Raw genomic sequence first — 22,807 nt, forward strand, 5'->3', positions numbered from 1 at the left:
TGTGCTGCGTGTGTGAGGGGGTGGGAGGGGGGTCTGCTGTTGCAGGGGACCAGGTGTGACCTCAAAGAGCAGCCAGCGACTGGTGGGGACCCAGCGACTGGTGACAGGGAGGCCCCCCCAGTTCTGGCCAGTGGGGGACAAAGGGCTGAGGAGAGAGGGGCCCGGTGACCTGACCAGCTGGTTCCAGCCATCGCTCCCTCTGGGCCGTGCTGCCCTTCCTGCCAGGTGGAGCCTGGTGGCTCTGTGAGTTCTGCTCTTGGCACCGCTTCATGACACCTCTGTCCACTGGCCTCAGCTGCCGCAAACCCCCAGGAGTTCAGGCGTTCAGCCTTGAGTGGCTCATTCCTCCCAGCCCAGCCAGCTAAGGGGTACCGACCCCGTTGGCTCTCGCTGCCCCCCCACCCCGGAAGCTCTTTCTTCCTGCACCCAGGCGGTGACACCAAGCCCAATGGCTCGCAGACAGTCCCCTCCTTCGGCACAGGACGCCAGGCTTGGCAGGGCGGGAGCTCGCTGCCTGGGGTCTATGGGGAAGCAGGATGGGCAGGAGCCCCGCAGCTGTGCTGGTGCCCCTCAATCCTGACCCGCAGCCCCTGCTTTCTCTGTGTCCCCTGGGAGCCACCCCGGACACCCTGCAGTGCAGCACCCCGCTCAGCATGGGCTGCCAGAGGGTGCGTGGAGCCGGCCCCCAGGCTGTCTCCTGAAGGGACCCAATATGGAATCACGGATCAGCCCATTGGTGGGTACGAGATGGACTTCCCAAGAGAGCTGGGGACACGGACAGCACCAGCCCAGCGCCACACCTCTGCCACCAACGGGGCACCCTGTGCCACCCCATCGGGCACTCACTGGATCCCTGGGCTCCCGCAAACCCTCCGCTTTAGGGAATTTCCACCGCAAACAGAGCCAGCGCCCAGCACCACAGCCATGCCCGCGGGCCAGACTGAGGGAGCAGCACCAGACCCGTTTGCGCACCCCCAGCCTGCCATGCACAGCCCCCAGCCTGGCCCCTGGGACCCCCCCCAGCTCAGCCCCCAGCCTGGCCCCTGGGACCTCCTCAGCCCCTTGGACCTCCCCCAGCTCAGCCCCTGGGACCCCCCCAGCTCAGCCCCCAGCCTGGCCCCTGGGACCTCCTCGGCCCCTTGGACCCCCCCCCAGCCTGACTCCCCCAGCTCAGCCCCCCAGCCCAGTCCCTCGGACCCGCCCCTACCTAGCCCCCCAGCCTGGCCCCTGGGACCCCCCCAGCCTGACTGCCCCAGCTCAGCCCCTGGGACCCCCCCCAGCTCAGCCCCCAGCCTGGCCCCTGGGACCTCCTCAGCCCCTTGGACTCCCCCCCAGCCTGACTCCCCCAGCCCAGTCCCTCGGACCCGCCCCTACCCAGCCCCCCAGCTCAGCCCCTGGGACCCCTCAGCTCAGCCCCCCCGCCCAGTCCCTTGGACCCGCCCCTACCCAGCCCCCCAGCTCAGCCCCTGGGACCCCTCAGCTCAGCCCCCCAGCCTGGCCCCTGGGACCCCGCCCCCGCTGGGAACTTCCTCCTCCCCCGTTGACCTCCCCCCAGGCACTCGGGAGAGGGGAGAACGCAGCCCGGGGGGGGGAGGGTTGCATCATCTTGGATTGCAGAGCTGATTGGCAGATGTTCCCAAGTAGGCGGGGTTTATCGGGAAACAGCCAATGGTAGCCCAGGGGGCGGGGGCTCACTGAGAAGGCTCGGGGAGGGTCTCGGCGTCCTTTGTAGGGGGCGGAGCCTGAGGGCAGTGGGGCGGGGCCGAGCAGGGGGGAGGCCCTGAGGGGGCGGGGCGGGGCGGAGGGGGGAGGTGCTTTGGGGGCAGAGGGGGGAGGCGCTGTGGGGGCTGGTGGAGGGGGGAGGCCCCTGGGAGGGGGCGAAGGGGGGAGGCGCTGGGGCTGGTGGAGGGAGGAGGTGCTGTGGGGGCAGAGGGGGGAGGCCCCGGGGTTGGGGCGGAGGGGGCTGGTGGAGGGCGGAGGTGCTTTGGGGGCAGAGGGGGGAGGTGCTGTGGGGGATGGCGGAGGGGGGAGGCGCTGTGGGGGCAGAGGGGGGAGGTGCTGTGGGGGATGGCGGAGGGGGGAGGCGCTGTGGGGGCAGAGGGGGGAGGCGCTGTGGGGGCTGGTGGAGGGGGGAGGCCCCTGGGAGGGGGCGAAGGGGGGAGGCGCTGGGGCTGGTGGAGGGAGGAGGTGCTGTGGGGGCAGAGGGGGGAGGCCCCGGGGTTGGGGCGGAGGGGGCTGGCAGAGGGGGGAGGTGCTTTGGGGGCAGAGGGGGGAGGTGCTGTGGGGGATGGCGGAGGGGGGAGGCGCTGTGGGGGCAGAGGGGGGAGGTGCTGTGGGGGATGGCGGAGGGGGGAGGCGCTGTGGGGGCAGAGGGGGGAGGTGCTGTGGGGGCTGGTGGAGGGGGGAGGCCCCTGGGAGGGGGCGAAGGGGGGAGGCGCTGGGGCTGGTGGAGGGAGGAGGTGCTGTGGGGGCAGAGGGGGGAGGCCCCGGGGTTGGGGCGGAGGGGGCTGGCAGAGGGGGGAGGTGCTTTGGGGGCAGAGGGGGGAGGTGCTGTGGGGGATGGCGGAGGGGGGAGGCGCTGTGGGGGCAGAGGGGGGAGGTGCTGTGGGGGATGGCGGAGGGGGGAGGCGCTGTGGGGGCAGAGGGGGGAGGTGCTGTGGGGGCTGGGGGAGGGGGGAGGCCCCTGGGAGGGGGCGAAGGGGGGAGGCGCTGGGGCTGGTGGAGGGAGGAGGTGCTGTGGGGGCAGAGGGGGGAGGCCCCGGGGTTGGGGCGGAGGGGGCTGGCAGAGGGGGGAGGTGCTTTGGGGGCAGAGGGGGGAGGTGCTGTGGGGGCAGAGGGGGGAGGTGCTGTGGGGGATGGCGGAGGGGGGAGGCGCTGTGGGGGCAGAGGGGGGAGGTGCTGTGGGGGCTGGTGGAGGGGGGAGGCGCTGTGGGGGCAGAGGGGGGAGGCCCCGGGGTTGGGGCGGAGGGGGTAGGCGCTGTGGGGGCTGGCGGAGGGGGGAGGTGCTTTGGGGGCAGAGGGGGGAGGTGCTTTGGGGGCGGAGAGGGGAGGCGCTGTGGGGGCTGGTGGAGGGGGGAGGCGCTGTGGGGGATGGCGGAGGGGGTTGGTCACCGGGGGGGCCAGAGGGGGGAAGCTCTGACGAGGGAGGGGGCTCTGTGCTAGCTGAGTACTGGAGGAGGCAGGGGCTCCCCATGGGGCCATTACTGAGGGAAACTGGGCTGGCCCTAGCACTGGTCACTCTGCCCCTCCCGCCACTCCCCCCATTTCCCCCCAGCTGGCTGGGCCCTGGCCTGTATTTGCACCCACTTCATGGCCCATTAGCTCCCTCCCGCAGCTCCGCCTGGCTCCTTTGTGCTGTTTCCTGGGGACCTGGAGGGCAGCCGCACCCCTGGGGCCCCATGAAGTCAGAAAGCTCCTCGTCAGCCTCCTCCTGGCCCTGGCCAAACGCTCCATCTGCACTCCCAGGAGGAGGTGCTGGACGAGGGGGGCTCTGCGGCTGTGGGGCCTGGTTCCGTTCCTCCCTCGTCTCACGTAGCCGGGCTGAGTTCCGCTGGGCAGCAGCCGCTGCCTCCCTTCGAGGAGAGGAGCGGTGGGCACTGTCCGGGGTTCTCTAGCCAGGACCCTCGTTCTGAGCCTCTGACCTTCACCCCAGGCCCTGTATTTCTCATTTGTTGTCCCACGGACTCTTTTGGTCCCTGGGTCCAGTGGTCCCTCCCGCTAGGCTGGGGGAGGGGCCTTGAGAAGTGGGGGCGCTTGCACCTGCCCACCTCCCAGGCTCCCAATAACCCCTTTCCCCTCTGTGCTGCCCAAGCCCTTCCTCCTGCACCTCTCCTGACTCTGGCTCCTTGCCCAGGCCTGCTGCGAGCGCCTGGCAGGGGGCAAGGAATGTAGGCAAGGCCAGCTAGCGTCCCTGGCCCGGTGGGTGGGGGCAGAGAGCTGAAGGGGGTCACTCACTAGAGACTTGTGCCTGCCTTCCTCCCCAGCCACCACCTGGACCCAGAAACTGCCGGGAGCCCCAAGGCCCTCCAAGAGGAAGAGCCTGCATGGCCCCACATGCCTGGCCCGACCACTGCACCGAGCCCCACGAGCAGGTGAGAACACAGCGTGATCCCCCAGGAATCGCCACCTGCCTCCCCCTGTGCAGCCGGGCCTGCCCCCCACTCCGCAGCCAGCAGGGACTCCCAGCCAGCGTGTGACACAGACGGGTTATCAGTCGTCAGGAGCCCAGCGTAGAGCAGAGCTTGTTAGCACAGGAAACCGGCAGTTACAGCCAAGCCCATCCCGGGGGGATCCAGAGCCCTGGGCTCCCCCCGACCCCAAGTCCCAAGCAGGAGACTGATCAGCTTTCAGCAGCCCGCCCTCAGTCACGCCCAGGTGCTCTCCTCCTTCCTTTGTTTCTTTCCTGGGCCAGCAGGTCCCCTGGCCTCCACCTCTCACTTGGTTCTCCGACACCTCCTGCTGATTCTTGCAGAGGATGGGCCTGGGCCATCAGTTGCCAGGATGGGGAGTGTCGGCCTGACAACCAGTCAGCATCACACCTGCCCTCTAGGGGTCTCTGTGACGATCACACATCCTTAACCCCCCACCTTGACACATGGGGAAACCGAGGCATACAGTATTCAGATGGAACATTAAGATCATTCCCACTTTGTCACACTGGGGCACCTCAGTGTGGCTTTAATGGAGAGGTGGGAGACTACAGCTCCCAGCATGCAATGCTCCATCTTGAGCCAAGTGGCCATGCTTTGGGCTCCAGGTGGAGCATTGCATGCTGGGAGCTATGCTCCCCTTGGGCTGCACTTCCTCATGAAGGCTGCACTGCATGGCTGTGCAGACACGCTCTCCGGTCAGGCCCGGCCAGGCGCTCCAGTGGGGCAGAAGCTGATGTTTGTGGTGCCAGGGTATGAACTCCACAGCTGTTGTTCCGCTCTGTCCTGGCGGATCCAGCCCTGTCCTAGAAGCTCCTTGCTGATGGGATGCTTGTGCAACTGGGATGAATTCCCATGTTACCCCCTCCCCCCCAGTAGCTGTGGGTCCTCGAGCCACAGGACATAGCTTTCAGCACCTTGGACAGATACCAGTGGAATGTGCTGATAGTCCTGGGACAAGCTGTCAGGGCCTGACACGACCCAGCAGCGGCTTCTTCCACTCCTGGAGCGTCTCAGGCACTGACTGTCCTCATGGCCTTGGTATTCTCCCACCAGTGCTCACTGAACAGAGCAATGGGGCCCTCTAAACCGGCGCCACCCCCATGCCCTCTTGCTGCCCTGGATCAGCCCGGTGGGCCCATCTGGCCTGGTTCCCCCCTCATAGAATCATAGACTATCAGGGTTGGAAGGGACCTCAGGAGGTATCTAGTCCAACCCCCTGCTCAAAGCAGGACCAATTCCCAACTAAATCATCCCAGACAGGGCTTTGTCAAGCTGGGCCTTAAAAACCTCTAAGGGAGGAGATTCCACCACCTCCCTAGGGAACCCATTCCAGGGCTTCACCACCCTCCTAGTGAAATAGTGTTTCCTAATATCCAACCTAAGCCTCCCCCACTGCAACTTGAGACCATTGCTCCTCCCCACCCAATCGACCCACTGGGGTGGATTCCCAGAGTCAGCTGCTCTGGCTGTGGGCAGAAAGTGTCGTCCATCCCCCTCACAGCCCTTCCAGAGCCCGTGAGCCCGATGCCCCTGCAGCTGTACTAGTGAGCTGCTGGGTGGCTCCTGCTTGTGTGAGTGCAAAGCCTCGGACACCCCAGAGGGTGGGTGCCAGCGTCACGTCCCTGTCCAGCACAGAGATCTGGGTGGGGCTTGTCCCTAGAGGAGTGCTGGCAACACAAGGTCTTTTAGGGCCCAGCTCTGCCAGGCCCTGGGGGAGGCTCAGGGTGGGCCCTTCCTACTCAAACTCCTGTGTTTCTAGAGTGATCCTCATGGGAAAAGGTAAGAACCCTGCTGATCTGTGGGCTGGGGCATAACTTCCCCCAGCTGCCCCTGACAGGGGTCATTTTTCCCTTCACATCCTCCACCCTTGGGCTGGTCTCAGCAGCAGCATCCTGGCCTATGGGGCAGCCTCCCCAACAGCAGGAGTGAGAGCCCTTGAGGTGAGATGCAGCATGTGATGGGCCGAGATTGCGGAGCAGCAGTACGGAGGTGCCACCCGATGGGGGCAGGGAGAGAGCCCGGATGGCTGTGGCTGTGGAAAGTCAATGGGAGCAGCTCTGGAGAGGCCTGGGCATGGGAGTGCAGGGCAGGCTGCAGTCGGGGAGCATCTTGGTGCTGCAGGACAGGAGAAGGTGCTGTCGGCTCAGAGACTGGGAGACATCAGGATAGGGGGCAAGATTTGGTGGAGGTCTGGCTGTTTGTAGTGCTGACTTCTCCTACAGCCTCCGTGTCTGTGTACGGGGGAGGCCCCCCCTCAACATTGGCAGCGGTTCTGGACTGACGAAGACCTTCAGTGCCAGCCTGACCCCACTGGGTATCCTGCTCGCCCCCTGGGACAGCAGGAGCTGCTCTGGGTCCAAAAGGTGATGGGCTATGGCTGCTGCCTGGGACCCAGCTCTGGGGAACCATGGAGCAGTGCTGGCAGTTCTCACCCTCCCCAGCCCTGCTCGCCTTCCATCTGGCTGCACATACAGAGTGTGGAGATGGGCAGAGGCAGCCCGGCTGGCTTGGGAAGCTGGAGAGGGATCTTCCACCCATTCCCTAAGCAGAGAGGAGACAGCTACAGGCTGGCAGTGAGCAAGGGCAGCAGGCAGGCGTTCATCTCCCCCTGCCCCCTGCTAATCAGGAAATGAGGAGTGATCAGGGAGCTGGTTTGTGGTGGGGCCTGGCAGAATAGCAGGAGAGCTCGCCCACTGGGGGGCCCCTGGGGACCCAGAGAGGAGAATGGGGGACAAGCAGGCCTCGCCTGCGAGCTGGACTACCGCGTATTCACTCTGGGATTGGATTACTGACAAGGGGCTGTGCCAAAGCAGTGGGGTTGCCGGGGGCGGGGGCAGAGGAGGAGAGGGAGAGGGCAGCGAGCGGTCATGGCTAGGGGTAACTGGGAGATCTCCAGGGGACGGCTGGGAGGGATGGAGCCCAGGGCAGAGGAGCTGCTAGAAGGCCCAGGTGTGAGCAGCTCGGCACAGAGCTAGTGAGACACAGGCCCTGCTCCGGAGCTCCTGGCTTAACCAGACAGACAGAGGGTGAGTTGCTGCAGTTTAACAAATGGGGATGTGAATCCTAGAGGTTGTGTCTTGCTGTGGGTCACATGTGGGTCTGATTGTGGCAGACCTGAATGCAGAGCTCCTGGGTCCCAGGCCAGCCTCCCTGGCAGGGGCAGAGCTGACCATGGCGGGATTCACAGATTTCAAGGCCAGAAGGGAGCACGGATCATCCAGTCTACTCTCCTGCCTAGCACGCCTGGGGACTGCTCTGAATTAACTCCTGCTTGGACGAGAGCAGGTCCTTCCGAGTGTGCACCTTGGTCTATTGCGACAGTCCTCTGGGTCCCCTTCTGGGCAGGTAAGGAGCAGGCCCTGGTAAAGCCAGTGGGTCCCCGACTGTGCTGTGTTTACATTTCAAATGCTTCCCTGCTCTTCCTCTGCTCACGTTATCTCCCAGCCTGGTGTGGCCTCGAGACGCCCAGTGTGTTTAGGTTTGTGGCCTTGCGGCAGGGAAAGCGTGCCAGGGCCTTGGCGGGGAAGCGACTGAGAGAACTGTCTGGATGTGTATAAAGAGCAGTGCTCAGAAACATAAACTGACCTTCTCTGGCTGCCGGCTGGGGACGGAGTGAGCACCGTTATCAGGCTGCTTTTGTAATGGGGAGTGCTGAGGAAGACAGCAGGGGACAGGGCATAGCGAGGGAGAGGAAGGGTGCAGGGCATTCCAGGATCAGAGATGGATAGAAAATCACATGCAAGGGGCCTAGTCATCTCCTGGCAGCCTGATATTAACCCTTTGCATGTTGTTGGGAAGCAGCAGCAGCCTGGGCTGGGGAGGTGCCTGAGCAGGGGCTGCAGTGAGCAGGGTGGATGCAGTGAATGAGGACAAGAGCGTGTGCAGTGAGCAGGGTGGGTGCAGTAACGTGGGTATGGGGTGGGTGCAGTGAGCAGGGTGGGTGCAGTAACGTGGGTATGGGGTGGGTGCAGTGAGCAGGGTGGGTGCAGTAACGTGGGTATGGGGTGGGTGCAGTGAGCAGGGTGGGATTCCGTGGTGTGGGGAATTGAGTGGGTGCAGTGAGTGGAGTGGGTTTCTGTGGTGGCAGTGTGTGGGGATGGTGGGTGTGTGGAGTAGGGTGGGATTCCGTGGCAGTGGGGAGCAAGGTGGGATTCCGTGGCGATGGGGAGCGGGCTGGGGTGGGATTCCATGGCAGTGGGAGCAGGGTGGGGTGGGTGCGGGGGGAGCGGGGTATTCCATGGTGGTGGAGAGCAAGGTGGTTTTCCGTGGCAGTGGGAAACAGAGTGGGTGCGGGGGCCAGGGTGGGATTTTGTGGTGGTGAAGAGCAGGGTGGGGTGGGTGTGGGGAGCAGGCTGGGATTCTGTGGCAGTGGGGAGCAGGGTGGGTCCCTGAGAATAGCAGCATGACATTGCTGTCCTGGAAACCCAGCCTGTTCATGGGTGGTGCTGAGTGGGCGCTCCTGATGGCCTAGGGCAGGGGGTGAGGATCTGGGGTGTGGGCTGAGCAGGCTTGGGAGAGGACCATGGATCAGCGTCATCCTGGGGCAGCCTTACTGGCGGGTGTGTGGGATGGAGTGCTTTCTGCACCCCCAGCGGGGTGCCGGGGGGCTCCAGTGAACCTCTGCCCCAGCCCCATCTCCCTCTCATTGCTGGCTGGCCAGGTGGCCTCAGGAGGCATGGAGCAATCCTGCGATGTGTTGCCCTTCCCTGAAATGTCCGCCTTCCCGGGCTGCTCTCAGCAGGGCCCAGGGCACACCACTAACAGGGCCACTGCTAGGCTTCACCCTCATCAAAAATGGCCGTCCCCAGGAAAGCCAAATCAGGCTGACCCTGGGAAGATGGTGACCCCTGCAGTGTGAGGGCAGGAGAATGGGGCGGGGGCACGCAGGGGAGCTGTGTGGGGAAAGGAGAATCTGCAGGGGGTAGAGAATATGGGGCAGGGACAGGGAGTGTGAAGGGTGGGAATAGGGTGACCAGATGTCCTGTTATTAAAGGGACAGCCCCATTTTTTGGGACGTTTTCTTATATAGGTGCCTGTTACCCCCCACCCCGTCCCATTTTGTCTCTGGTACCCCTGGGTGGGAAAGGAAGGACAAACCGTGGTAGGTGGGGGCAGCAGACTGGAGATCAGCTTATAAGGCAGCGGTGGGCAGGGTGGGGAGGCTGGAGGTTGGCCCTGCATAGCCTGCACACGCCATTGGTGAGGGTTCGGCTGCCTGGTAGGCAATGCCTTGAGGTGGGTTATGGGGTCAGGCTTGGGGTTGGTGACGCAGTGAGAGATGCTCTGGGTGGCCAGCCCTGCACAGGGACCCTGTGCCAAGGTTCTGGGGCGCTGGGTCAGTGCCCAGGCCCTCCTGCCCCTCACAAGCCCCTGCCTGGGCACTGGCTGCAGGGACTTGCCCTGGGGACTGATGGGGGTTGGGACCAGGAGTCTGCAGGTGAGAGCACAGACAGCTTGGCATAGGTGCATGCAGGAGCAAGAGCAGCACAGGCCTCTCAGCAGCCAGGAGGGGAGTGTCTGTGCTGGGGGCTGCAGGGAGCCCCCCATCCCGAGCCCCACCTCTGCCCCCCAAACCCTCGCAGCGTTTCTGCCTGGGGAGAGGTGGTTCCGCTCCGGGGCACGCTGGGTCTGGGTGCCAAGTCTGTTTCCCCGGGACACGCTCACTGCAGTGCCTCTCACGCAGGCCTGGGGCACCCAGCAGAAACGGAGAAGGCTCCGAGCACAGAAGTGGGGGCAGGGCTGGCCCCAGTCGCCTGGGTTCCTGAGTGGGAGGAGGGGCTCTCTCCCAAGTTAGTCTCTGGGCCGCGCTCGCTGTCCGGGAGCAGCCGCATGGCTTGGGCCTGTGGGGAAAGCCTGTGTCCCAGCATGTCTAGTGAGGCACACAAGCTTAGCCGTGGAGTCTGCCCGCGCCTGGGGCCGCAGCCATTGTGCTAGGCCCTGCAGGTGCACATAACATGCACCCAGGCCCTGCACATGCACTGCACAGGCCAGGGCCAGCCGCAGAGGCTGACACTACACAGGCATGGGGGCCAAGTTTGTATAATTTTGGGGAGTGCCCAGAACAGGTCCAAGTCCTGCCCCCCATGCCTGCCTTGTAAGCTGATATATATCCTACCCCTGTCCACTCCCCCCACCCTGGGCACAGGGCCAGCAGCGGAGCCCCGGGCAGCAGCTGGGACCCCATGCAAAATGTGGAGGTGCTGCAGCACCCCCCGCACCCCTCGGTCCTGCACCTATGAAATAAGGTTAAGCGGGCCCTTCAAGTTGATGCTCAGTGGACAATTGTGAACAGAGATACTGTTTTCATCAGAATGTACAGGTCTGTCGCATCTTACGTGCATTTAACATGCATGGTTTTAGCTTTACGCTGTTGGCAAAAACAAAAATAAAAAAACCAGAAAAATAACAATTTTAATACTGTACCTGTCGTGCAGGCGATTCCGCCTGTTACACTCTATGTAATTTTGACTATACGCGATTTTTGCTTTACCCGCTGACTGCGGAACGTAACCCCAGCATAAGATGAGACTCGCCTGTATGTAAAATATCAGCCCAAACGCTGGGGGAGCCAGGCTCATGTTCCTGAATATTGGTAGAGTATGGGCACCACGGGCCCATATAACTCGCCGCTTATGTGCACAGGGGCTGAATAACCAGACGTGGGGCAAGCTGCAGGGCACTGAGCTAACAGGCAAATCAGCCTTTGCATCGAATAGGAGCATCCCGAGGGGGGTCTGTGGATCTGGGGTGCTGTCCAGTCAGGGGTGTCCCTGCGGCCAAGCTGACATGGGACATGTTGGCTGGCATAGCAGTGTCGCCTGGGGGAGGTTTTCACAGCATGTCTGCACCAGCCAAGCCCCAGTGCAGATGCAGTTCCAGTGTCGGGCTGCAGCGTATTCTGTTCAGGGAACAGGTAGGAGCTGTACAGCAGAGCACTCCTGTCCTCGCAGGCTGCATCTCCACTAGGAAGGGTTGCTGGTATGACTGTGCCAGTGATCCCTTCTAGCACAGACCCTGTCTGAGCATGTTGTGGCAGCGGGCTGGCGTGTGCTGCTCCAGGGGGTAGCATGGTGTGAGCGTGTCATGGCAGCGGGCTGGCGTGTGCTGCTCTGGGAGGTAGTGTGGTGTGAGTGTGTCATGGCAGCGTGTCGTAGCTGCTGGCTGGCGAGTGCTCGGGGGGTAGCGTGGTGTGAGCGTGTCGTGGCGGCGGGCTGGCGTGTGCTGCTCTGGGAGGTAGTGTGGTGTGAGTGTGTCATGGCAGCGTGTCGTAGCTGCGGGCTGGCGAGTGCTCGGGGGGTAGCGTGGTGTGAGCGTGTCGTGGCAGCGGGCTGGCATGTCCTGCTCCACGGGTAGCTGGTCAGCCTAGCAAGTCCTGTTCCTCTGTCCCAGCAGGAGGAGCACTCTTGTCTGCAGACAGCGAGTGTGCGAGGCTGTGCGCTATGCGCCCAGGGTGGAGGGATGGAGCCAGGCAGGGAGTTTGCATTGGGCTGTTCCAGTGGGTTGCCCAGGCCTGGTTGCTCAGTGATCGGTGTCTAGGGACAGGTGTGGGCACCTAGTCAGTGTGTCCCTCCTTCCCTGGCCCTCTCGTCTGGTAGCCGGGAAAAGACGGTTACTCACCTTTGTAACTGTTGTTCTTCGAGATGTGTTGCTCACATCCATTCCAGTTAGGTGTGCGCGCCGCGCGTGCACGTTCGTCGGAAACTTTTTTACCCTAGCAACTCCAGTGGGCCGGCAGGTCGCCCCCTAGAGTGGCGCCACCATGGCGCTCTATATATACCCCCGCCGGCCCGCCCGCTCCTCAGTTCCTTCTTGCCGGCTACTCCGACAGTGGGGAAGGAGGGCGGGTGTGGAATGGATGTGAGCAACACATCTCGAAGAACAACAGTTACAAAGGTGAGTAACCGTCTTTTCTTCTTCGAGTGATTGCTCACATCCATTCCAGTTAGGTGACTCCCAAGCCATACCTAGGCGGTGGGGTCGGAGTGAGAAGTCGCGGCCCGGAGCACTGCAGTTCCGAAGGCCGCATCCTCCCTCGACTGCTGGACCAGGGCGTAGTGGGAAGCAAAGGTGTGGACCGATGACCAGGTCGCTGCCCGACAGATTTCCTGGATGGGCACACGGGCTAGGAAAGCCAGCGACGACGCCTGCGCCCTGGTAGAATGCGCAGTCACACGGCCCGCAGGGACATGGGCCAAGTCATAACAAGTCCTGATACAGGACGTAACCCAAGAGGATATCCTCTGGGAGGAGATAGGAAGACCTTTCATACGATCTGCTACCGCCACGAAAAGTGGGGGGATTTTCGGAAGGGCTTAGTCCTCTCTATGTAGAACGCGAGAGCCCTACGGACATCCAGCGAGTGGAGCTGCTGCTCCCTGCCTGAGGAGTGAGGTTTTGGGAAAAAAACCAGAAGGAAAATCTCTTGGTTGATATGAAAGGCTGAGACCACCTTGGGCAGAAAAGCAGGGTGTGGCCTCAGCTGCACCTTATCCTTGTGGAAGACCGTATATGGAGGGTCTACCACAAGAGCTCGGAGCTCCGACACCCGTCTAGCTGAGGTGATAGCCACTAGAAAGGCAGTTTTCCAAGAGAGGTAGAGCAGGGAACAAGTAGCTAACGGCTCAAAGGGGGGCCCCATGAGCCGGGACAACACCAGGTTAAGATCCCAGGTTGGGGCAGGGGGACGGACGTTAGGGAATAAACGTTCCAGCCCTTTAAGGAATCTCGACACCGTCGGGTGAGAAAAAACGGAGCGACCGTCCACACCCGGGTGAAAGGTGGAGATAGCTGCTAGGTGGACTCGCAATGACGATAAAGCCAGACCTTGCCCTTTGAGGGACAAAACGTAGTCTAATATTTCAGAAACCGAAACTTCCATAGGGCGGAGATTTCTCTCTACGCACCAACAGGAGAAGCGCTTCCATTTCGCTGAATATGTGGCTCTTGTGGACGGTTTCCTGCTGCTCAAGAGCACCTCTCTCACGGGCGTAGAGCAGCGCAGCTCTGAGCCAGTCAGCCACGCAGGAGCCAGGCCGCTAGGTGCAGCGACTGCAGGTCTGGGTGACAGAGGGTCCCGTGGTCCTGGGTAATCAGGTCCGGATGAAGGGGCAGGGGAACTGGGTCGGCTATGGCCAAGTCCAGCAGCATGGTGTACCAGTGCTGCCTGGGCCACGCCGGGGCCACCATGATCACGAGCGCCCTGTCCCTGCGCACCTTCAGGAGGACCTTGTGGACCAGAGGGAACGGGGGAAATGCATAGTACAGGTGGGTCGACCACTGGATGAGGAAGGCATCCGCTATCGACCCCGGCTCCCTGCCCTGAAAGGAGCAGAACGCTGGGCACTTCCTGTTCCCCTTGGACGCGAAGAGGTCCACCCGGGGATAACCCCACCTCCGGAAAATGGAGAGAGCGACATCCGGGCGAAGGGACCACTCGTGTGACAGGAAGGATCTGCTCAATCGATCTGCCAGAGTGTTCCGTACTCCAGGGAGGAAGGAAGCCCTGAGGTGAATGGAGTGGGCTACGCAAAGGTCCCAGAGACGTATCGCCTCGTGGCACAGGGAGGAGGACCTGGTGCCGCCCTGCTTGTTGATATAGTACATCGTCGTCGTGTTGTCTGTAAACACGGCGACACAACGACCCTGAAGCTGATGACAAAACGCTTGACAAGCAAGGCGGACCGCTCTCAACTCCCGTATGTTGATGTGGAGCCCCACCTCCTCCTGGGACCACAGGCCCTGTGTCCGCAGGGTCCCTAGGTGGGCCCCCCAGCCCAGATCTGAGGCATCCGTTGTCAGGGATACCGATGGCTGAGAGGGGTGAAAGGGAAGACCCGCACATAATACGGACTGGTCCAACCACCAGCCGAGAGAATCTAAGACCTTCTGGGGAATTGTGACTAACATGTCTAAAGGTTGCCTTTGCGGCCTGTAACGGCTGATAAGCCACAGCTGGAGAGGCCTCATGTGGAGCCGAGCGTAGCCGGTCACAAAAGTGCACGCCGCCATGTGGCCTAACAGGGTTAGACATGTCCTCACTGACGTCAACGGGGCTGACCGCAAACGTTGAACGATCGCCGCCATGGTCTGGAACCGTTGCAGAGGTAGCGAGGCCCTGCCCACAGTGGCATCCAAGAGCGCCCCGATAAATTCCACCTTTTGCGTGGGCCTCAGAGTGGACTTGTCTGTGTTTATCAAGAGGCCCAAACTTGCAAATATGGCGGTGATCAGGCGGACATGGCTGCTGACCTGCTGTTCCGACGTGCCCCGAATCAACCAGTCGTCCAGATAAGGGAACACGTGGATACGGTTGCGCCGAAGATGCGCCACGACAACTGCCATGCATTTTGTAAACACCCTCGGGGCCGTGGACAGGCCGAATGGGAGGACTGCAAACTGATAATGAAGAGCCCCCACAACGAAGCGGAGAAAGCGTCTGTGGCGCGGCCAAATGGCAATGTGGAAATACGCGTCCTGCATGTCGAGGGCGGCGTACCAGTCTCCCGGATCCAGGGATGGAATAATGGTCCCCAGGGATACCATGCGGAACTTCAACTTCACGAGGTATTTGTTGAGTTCTCGCAGGTCGAGGATAGGCCTGAGGCCCCCCTTGGCCTTGGGGATCAGAAAGTAACGGGAATAAAACCCCTTGCCTTTCTCGTTCTCCGGAACCGCCTCTATAGCTCCTTTGCTGAGGAGCGTCTGCACCTCCTGTCGAAGGAATTGCTCGTGAGAGGGGTCCCTGAAGAGGGACGAGGAAGGAGGGCGGGAAGGAGGAAACGAAACAAACTGCAGGCGGTATCCCGTCTGCACCAGGCTTAAGACCCAGCGGTCCGATGTTATTTGGGACCACGCCGGGAGGAAAAACGAAAGGCGGCTTGAAAACGGGGGGAAAGGATCCATAAGGGAACTGTTACCGCGCCCTCGGGCGCACCTTCAAAATGAAGGCTTAGGACCAGGCGGGGGTTTTGAGGAGCCTTGGTTCTGCCCCCCTTGGTTCCCAGACTGCCTGCGCCTGCCGTTCCTGCCGCGGCGCCTGTAAGGGTCCTGCCGCTGGCGGAACTGGGAAAACGGCCTACGGTGCTGCTGTTGTTGCGGCCTAAAGGGTCTACGCTGTGTCACGGGGGTGTGCATCCCGAGGGACCGCGCAATGACCCGGTTGTCCTTTAGACTCTTAAGTCTGGGGTCTGTCTTATCGGAAAACAGGCCCTGGCCTTCGAAAGGAAGGTCCTGTATCGTGTGCTGGAGCTCTGGCGGAAGGCCGGAAACCTGCAGCCAGGAGATGCGACGCATCGTAACTCCTGACGCGAGGGTACGGGCAGCCGAGTCCGCAGCGTCCAAGGAGGCTTGTAAGGCCGTGCGCGCGACCTTCTTGCCTTCGTCCAGGATGGCCGTAAACTCTTGGCGAGCATCCTGTGGCAGCAGCTCCTTAAATTTGTCCACTGCCACCCAGGAGTTAAAGGCGTATCTGCTCAGCAGGGCCTGCTGGTTAGAGACCCTGAGCTGCAGCGCCCCAGCCGAATACACCTTACGGCCAAGGAGGTCCATCCGCCTGGCTTCTCTGGATTTGGGGGCCGGAGCCTCCTGGCCGTGACGCTCCCTATCGTTCACCGATTGCACTACCAGTGAACCGGGAGTCGGGTGAACATGTAAATATTCGTACCCCTTAGAAGGGGCCATGTACTTCCTCTCGACTCCTTTCGCTGTCGGAGGGATGGAGGCCGGGGACTGCCAGATAGTATTGGCGTTGGCCTGGATGGTCCGTATGAACGGCAGGGCGACCCTGGTGGGAGCATCGGAAGAGAGGATGGTGACAATTGGGTCCTCTATCTCCGAGACCTCCTCTGCCTGCAGACTCAGGTTTTGAGCCAAACGCCTGAGGAGGTCCTGGTGCGCCCTGAGATCCAGCGGGGGGGGACTGTTGGAGGAGGTACCCGCCACCGCCTCATCCGGGGAGGAGGATGAGGAGACCCCAGGCACGATAGTGTCCAACTGAGGGTCATCCTCAGCCCTCGCCTCTGCCTCCGGAGCCACAGCGGAGTCCTGCTGTTTGGACCCTTCCTCCCCTTCCGGGGAGGGAGGGGGGCGAGACAAGGAGGCTTCAGGGGCCCTACGCTCCGCAGTCGCCGGTCTGGCAGGGAGCTGCTGGGGGCCCTGGGCCTGATGGTATGCCCAGGGTGTCCAGAATCCCCACTGTTGTGGGCCTTGGTCTTGCAGCGGCGGATCCCCGAACAGCGCCGCCTGCCGGTCGGTGCCGAGCGCATACCCACTGTCCGTCTGAGAAGATACGGACGGCTGTCTCGAGGGCCACGGCGGGGCCGACCCCGGATGGTATGGGTCCGCGCGGGCCGGCACGGAGGATCGTCTCGGTGCCGGGGACCGGTGCCGGGAGTCATATCGGTGCCGGGACCGGGATCGGGATCTATCACGGTGCCGGGATCCTGATCGGTACCGGGTGCCGCTTCGGTAGCGGGACCTGCCACCAGCTCGGTGCCGGGAGGTCGACCGGGACCTGCCCCCAGCTCGGTGCCGGGAGGTCGACCGGGACCTACCACCAGCTCGGCGCCGGGAGGTCGACCGAGACCGGGACCTGCCACCAGCTCGGTGCCGGGAGGTCGACCGGTGCGGCGAGTAGCGTCGGGACCTGCTCCTGGAGTCGCGGTGCCGGTGACGCCGACTGGAGCCTGACCGCGACCGTCTCGATGCCGACCGTTGCCGCGAGTGCGACCGGTATCGCTGAGGGGAGCGGTGCCGGGACTGCGAGCGGCGTCGGGATCTGGAGCGCCCAAGACGTCGGGACCTGGACGGCGAACGACTGTCTCTGGGCGGCGCCGACAGCATGGGCTTGCCTCTGGACACAACCCGCACCGGAGGTACCGGGGGTGGCAGCCGAGTGGGCTCAGTCAGGGCAATAAGGTCCCGAGCCGAGGCGAAGGTCTCCGGAGTGGATGGGACCACTATCTCAACCCCAGATCTCATGGGGGAGCTCGGCGGCACCGGACTCAACGGACCCGCCGGGCCCGGAGTCAACGGTGCTGACGGTGCCGGTGGCGCCGCGGCCGATGTCGAGGCCGGGCGCTCAAGCCGGGTCTGCCTGGCCGGAGTATCAGACTTCGACGGCCTAGGCTCTGATTCCGGTGCCGGAGAAGGTCGGTGCCGGGGAGTCTTCTCGGTGCCGGAGCGATCCGGTGCCGGTGCCGAAACCACGGTCTGCGAAGTCGACGGGTCAAGTGCCGCCTCCATTAGGAGAGTTCGGAGTCTCTGATCCCTCTCCTTTTTTGTCCTCGGCTTAAAAGCCTTACAGATGCGGCACTTGTCAGATCTGTGCGATTCCCCGAGGCACTTCAGGCACGCTTCGTGGGGATCGCTGGTAGGCATGGGCTTCTTGCAGGCCGCACACTGCTTGAAGCCTGGCGAAACAGGCATGAGCCTGGCGCCGGGTGCCGGGAAGGGCTAAGCCCCCGGCAAAGAACTACTTAACAACTATTTACTAAACTATCTACTTAACAATACTAATTAACAACTATATGGAACTAGAGATAAGCGATAGACAAGCGATAGAAACTAGGAGAGCTAGGGATGTGGAGGACAGCTATGCCGCGCTCCACAGTTCCAACGACCGACACGGCGGTAAGAAGGAACTGAGGAGCGGGCGGGCCGGCGGGGGTATATATAGAGCGCCATGGTGGCGCCACTCTAGGGGGCGACCTGCCGGCCCACTGGAGTTGCTAGGGTAAAAAAGTTTCCGACGAACGTGCACGCGCAGCGCGCACACCTAACTGGAATGGATGTGAGCAATCACTCGAAGAAGAACTGTGGCTGTGGGGAGCTTTGGCTCTTTCTGTCCCCATAGAGTTCTGTGTCTGCCTGTCTGTCCTGTACGCTCCCCGCCCCAGTGGTGGCCTCCTCCCAAGCTGCAGCGGTGGGTGAGCCCTCTGCAGGGGTCACTGGCCGGGGCTGGGTCTAGGGACACATGCCCCAGCAGTGGACAGCTTTGGGACGCTTGCCCCCAAGTGGGGGGCTCAGCCTCCTCCCAAGCACCAGAGCCCTTGGTGCCCAGCTGAGAAGGGCCATGACCGGAGCTCTCTGCTCCCCAGAGGGAGAGGGGCCTGGGGCACTCCCCCTAGGGCCCCTCCTCCAAGGAGCTGCTGCCAGCTCAGCTGAGCCCAGGCAGAGAGCTGGGAGCTGAGGGGCGCTAACAGGCGAGGGGAGCCAGCCAGCTGCAGAGAAGGGGGTCAAGGAGGGGAGGCCTGGGGCAGAGATGGGGCAGCAGGGAAGTAATGAGGTCTGGGGCCGGGGAAGTGCTGAGTGGGCACCATGGTGGTAACATAGGGAGGGATAGGGGCAGGGGTGGTTGGTGCTGGTGGGGGACATAGGAAGGGGAGAGCATGGAGGAGCTTGGCATGGGGGCAGTGCCTGGGGCCAGAGGGGTCTGATGGGGGGCAGGACCAGAGCAGGGTGGAGGATGGGGTGCCTGGGGCCAGAGGGGGTCCAGTGGGGGGCAGGACCAGAGCAGGGTGGGGGGATAGGGGAACTGGCTGGGGGGCAGTGCCTGGGGCCTGAGGGGGTCTAATGTGGGGCAGGACCAGAGCAGGGTGGGGGAATGGGGGAACTGGCTGGTGGGCAGAGCCTGGGACCAGAGGGGGTCCAGTGGGGGTGGGACCAGAGCAGGGTGGGAGATGGGGGAACTGGCTGGGGGCAGTGCCTAGGGCCAGAGGGGGTCCGGTGGGGGGACGGGCTCAGGCCCGGGTGCCGCGGGAGTGGGAAGGGGGGCGAGGCCCAGCGGTCCGTGCACGCCCCCCCGCCCAGGACCCCGCGGTCGGGCCCGCCATTGGCTGTCAGCGCGCAGCGCCGGGCTGGGGACCGCGGGCGGCGGCCGGGGCGCGGCGAATCAGACCCGTGTGCCGGCACCTCGCGCTGCCGCCGCGCCTGAACAAGGGAGGCTGGTGCTGCAGCCCGCCGGGAGCCGAGCCGGGCCGGGCCGTGCGGGGACCGGGTGCTGCAGCCGGCGGCAGGTGCACGGTCCCGGGGGGTCCCGCGCCCAGCCAGACCCGGACCGGACCGCGCCCGGGGCGGGGCGTGCTGGGCCCGGCTCCGCGGGGTTCCCCCCTCCGGGCCCGGCGGCGCAGCCCGCAGCCGGCCCCGCCCCCGAGCCGCCGGGCGGCCGGAGCAGGCGCTGCGCACCGAGCCGCAGCCCCGGGCTGGGGAACCGCCCGCGGGAGCGCCGGAGCCGAGCGCAGCGGGACAGACGGGCCCAGGCAGGGCCCTGCTGGGGGGGGCGCCGGGGACAGGGGCCGGGCCGGCGGCCGCCCCCCATGGGATAAGCAGGATGCCCGTCCGGCGCGGGCACGTCGCCCCCCAGAACACCTTCCTGGACACCATCATCCGCAAGTTCGAGGGGCAGAGTAAGTGCGGGGCCGGGAGAGGCCCCCAGCCCCTGCGGGTGTCCCTGTGTCCAGGCCCCCAGCCCCTGCGGGTGTCCCTGTGAGCCCCCTAGACCCTGCGGGTGTCCCTGTGTCCCCCCCCCGACCCTGTGTGTGTGGGGGGGTGCTCTGTGTGTCCCCGTGTCCGCCAGCCCCTGCGGGTGTCCCTGTGTCCCCCCCAGACCCTGTGTGTGTGTGTGTGTGTGGGTGCTCTGTGTGTCCCCGTGTCCCTCAGCCGTTCTCTGTGTATGAGGGGTTCCCTGTGTGTGCTCCTGCGTGTGCGTGTGTCCTCCAGCCCCTGCGTGTCTCTGTATGTGTATGTGTAGTGCCCTGTGTCCCCCAGACCCTGTGTATTTGTGTGTGTGTCCCTGTGTGTGGGATGCTCTGTGTGCCTCTGTGTACCCCAGCCCCTGCGTGTGTGTGTGTGTGCGGTGCTCTGTGTCCCTGTGTGTATGTGGGGGGAGTTCCCTGTGTCTCCCTGTGTTCTCCAGCCCGTGTGTGTCCTTGTGTGCCCCAGCCCTTCCCCCTGGGTGTCTCCCAGCCCCTGTGTGGTGTGTGTGTGTGTATGTGGGTGCCTTGTGTGTGTCTGGGCATGTCCTCCAGCTCCTGTGTGTGCCCCAGCCCTTCTATGTGTATGTAGGGGGGAGGGTGCCCCTGCGTGTGCATGTGCTCAGGTTGTGCATGTGTGGGGTGTGTGTGCATGTGCAGTGTGTAGGGTGTACATGTGCAGTGCGTGTGCGTGTGTAGGGTGGGCATGTGCAGTGTGTGTGCGTGTGGGCGGGTGGGGAGAGAGGGTGTCCCTGTGTGTGCATGTGTAGGGTGGGCATGTGCAGTGTGTGTGGAGGGTGGGGAGGAGAGGGTGTCCCTGTGTGGATGTGTGTGAAAGGGATGCCCCAGGTTTGTGTGCTTGGGAGTGAGGTGTGTGGCCCAGTCAGTAGCAGGGCAAATCAGATCAGTGCTTCCTGACTGAGTTAGTGTGCCCAGGCGGCTGAGGCTGGGGAGAAGCCCATGCTGTGGGGCACTGGAGCAGCTGGGTGCTAAATGGGGGGCAGTTCCTGTCTGTGCCCAGCGCAGAACTCTCCTCTGCCGGCCCTGCGGATTGTGTGCCAGGCCGGGAGATGGCCTTGTGGACAGCTGATCATTGTGGGGCTGGGCCTGGCAGCACCAGAGCTGGATGCCTGTCTCAGCCCTGGTGTAGCTGTGCCTCAGTTTCCCCATCTGTAGGGTGAGGCTGACCCTCCCTCCCATGCTCTGAAGGTGACTCTGAGGAGGGCTGTCTGGAGAGGAGGCTCGGCTGGGCTGGGCTGGGCTGCAGAAGAATCAGTCTCCGGCCAGGACCAGCAACCCGGCTTTTGATGAAGGGCTTGTGTTTGCTAGGGCTGGTACAGAGCTGTGCCATGGGCTAGGGGCTTTAGTGTGTGCCAGCTGCGACTGTGTGTATGTGTGTGTGTACACTCTCGTGTGTGCCAGCCACAACTGTGTGTGTGTGCGTGTGTATGCTCCCGTGGGTGCCAGCCGCGACGGTGTGTGTGTGTGTACGCTCCCGGGTGTGCCTGCTGTGACTGTGTGTGTGTGTGTGTGTGTGTGTACGCTCCCGGGTGTGCCAGCAGCAACTGGGTGTGTGCGTGTGTGTGTATACGTTCCCAGGTGTGCCTGCTGCGACTGTGTGTGTATATGCTCCCGGGTGTGCCAGCAGCAACTGTGTGTGTGTGTGTGTGTGTGCGTACGTTCCCAGATGTGCCTGCTGCGACTGTGTGTGTGTGTGTGTGTGTGTATACGCTCCCGGTTGTGCCAGCTGCAACTGTGTGTGTACACTCCCGGGTGTGCCAGCTGCGACTGTATGTGTGTGCGTGTACGCTCCTGGGTGTGCCTGCCGCGACTCTGTGTATGTGTGTGTACGCTCCCGGGTGTGCCAGCCGTGACTGTGTGTGTGTGTGTACACTACTGTGTGTGCCAGCCGTGACTGTGTGTGTGTGTGTGTGTACGCTCCTGGGTGTGTGTACGCTCCTGGGTGTGTGTACGCTCCTGGGTGTGCCTGCCGCGACTGTGTGTGTGTGTGTGTGTACGCTCCCAGGTGTGCCTGCTGCGACTCTGTGTGTGTGTGTATGTACACTGCTGTGTGTCCCTGCTGCGACTCTGTGTGTGTGTGTGTGTGTGTGTGTGTGTGTGTGTGCGCTCCTGGGTGTGCCAGCCACGACTGTGTGTGTGTGTGTGTGTGTGTACACACCCGGGTGTGCCTGCTGGGCTGCCGGTGTACCTGGGAGTGACTCCTGCTCCGCCCCAGCACGGTGCACGATGGGTACTGGGGCTGGAAGAAGCCAGTCAGTTCTCAGCTTCGTGGTGGGGCGACCCTGGTGTGTGACAAGCGATGTCTGGTGTGGGCTGTTGTTACACGCAGTAGCGTGGGGTGCGTCTCCCTTGCCTGGGCTGTTGTTACACGCAGTAGCGTGGGGTGCGTCTCCCTTGCCCACGTTCCCCAGGTCACGCTCACGGCCTGCGGCCTCAGCCCACACGCTGGCGGGACTCGGGGGTGAGGGCTGGGATGTCTCTGCGCTGGGCGGAGGCCCACGTGGGAGCTGTGGCAGTGGCTGCGTGGCCAGCCCAGGGCGAATGCCTCATGCAGGGCTGCGTGGGCACCAGCCAAGAACTGCTTCCCTCGCCTGCGCAGGTGGGGCACGGGCACTGCCTGAGGCGGCTCCCCGTGCCAGAGAGCCCAGGGCTCAGGAGCAGGGCGAAGCGAGGAAGCTGCTCCTGGGAGGCCTGGCCTGGGGCCTGCAGGGAGGGGAGGCGAGGCAGCTCGCAGGCCCCAGGCCTCAGGGTTGTTTATCCCCAGCGTGCTGCTGCTGGCACTGGCGGCCTGGCAGGTCTGCGAATGCAAAGGCTGCTGCGGATGCAGCGAGTAAACAAACAGGCCGTGGCTGGGAGAGCGCGAGGGAAGGCTCAGGGCTAGGAAAGCAGGATTGAGGGGACCGATGTCGGGGGGGGGGCTGCGGGTTGGCAGTGAGGGGCTCCAGCAGAGCTTGGACTGCAGCCAGGCGGGGGCTGAAGTGTCTCTGCTCATCTGGAGCAGTGTGAAGGCCAGCGCAGGGAGGGCACTGGCAGAACCAGCTGCTCCCAAGGGAGCCGGGCAATGCAGAGGCAGCACCTGCAGCGCTGGGTGTCTGGCAGACACTGTGGGCATCCGGTCAGTGGGGCCGGCCCCTGGCGCTGTGCGTGGGGGGTGGCAGCGGGATC

The 22,807-nt window shown here is 63.5% G+C and overlaps 2 protein-coding genes across 6 annotated transcripts in view; one reads left to right on the forward strand and one right to left on the reverse strand.

Moving 5' to 3' along the window:
• Positions 1 to 3,169: 3,169 nt before the first annotated feature.
• The window catches only part of KCNH2 (potassium voltage-gated channel subfamily H member 2), a 188,505-nt gene continuing 168,867 nt past the window's right edge, over positions 3,170 to 22,807 (forward strand). For 2 of the 5 annotated variants that reach the window (XM_030546581.1, XM_030546586.1), the window contains exons 1-3: positions 3,170 to 3,471; positions 3,984 to 4,091; positions 7,264 to 7,496. In XM_030546581.1, the coding sequence (XP_030402441.1) occupies positions 4,054 to 4,091; positions 7,264 to 7,496 (271 nt within the window). In that variant the 5' untranslated portion in view covers positions 3,170 to 3,471; positions 3,984 to 4,053. Of the gene's footprint in view, positions 3,472 to 3,983; positions 4,092 to 7,263; positions 7,497 to 19,438; positions 19,556 to 22,391; positions 22,438 to 22,807 lie in introns of those variants that run through there. The other 3 variants (XM_030546582.1, XM_030546584.1, XM_030546585.1) reach the window with 3 other exon arrangements.
• LOC115642939 (DNA-directed RNA polymerase II subunit RPB1-like) lies at positions 9,283 to 11,486 on the reverse strand. The gene is made up of 2 exons (XM_030546640.1): positions 11,165 to 11,486; positions 9,283 to 9,389 (listed from the first exon to the last, which is right to left on the reverse strand). The coding sequence occupies exons 1-2, from the start codon at positions 11,484 to 11,486 to the stop codon at positions 9,283 to 9,285; spliced, it is 429 nt and encodes a 142-aa protein (XP_030402500.1).

The sequence above is a fragment of the Gopherus evgoodei genome, unplaced genomic scaffold, assembly GCF_007399415.2.
Source record: "Gopherus evgoodei ecotype Sinaloan lineage unplaced genomic scaffold, rGopEvg1_v1.p scaffold_47_arrow_ctg1, whole genome shotgun sequence".
In the NCBI taxonomy this organism is placed as follows: domain Eukaryota; kingdom Metazoa; phylum Chordata; order Testudines; family Testudinidae; genus Gopherus; species Gopherus evgoodei.

What these genes read in the sequence shown, in the direction of transcription:
- LOC115642939 (XM_030546640.1), bottom strand. Translation starts at nt 11,486, where the DNA reads ATGCCAGCCCGCTGCCACGACACGCTCACACCACGCTACCCCCCGAGC. An exon ending in CCACAACATGCTCAGACAGG is followed by an intron (nt 9,390 to 11,164) that starts GTCTGTGCTAGA and finishes GACCCCATAACC; the next exon opens with CACCTCAAGGCATTGCCTAC.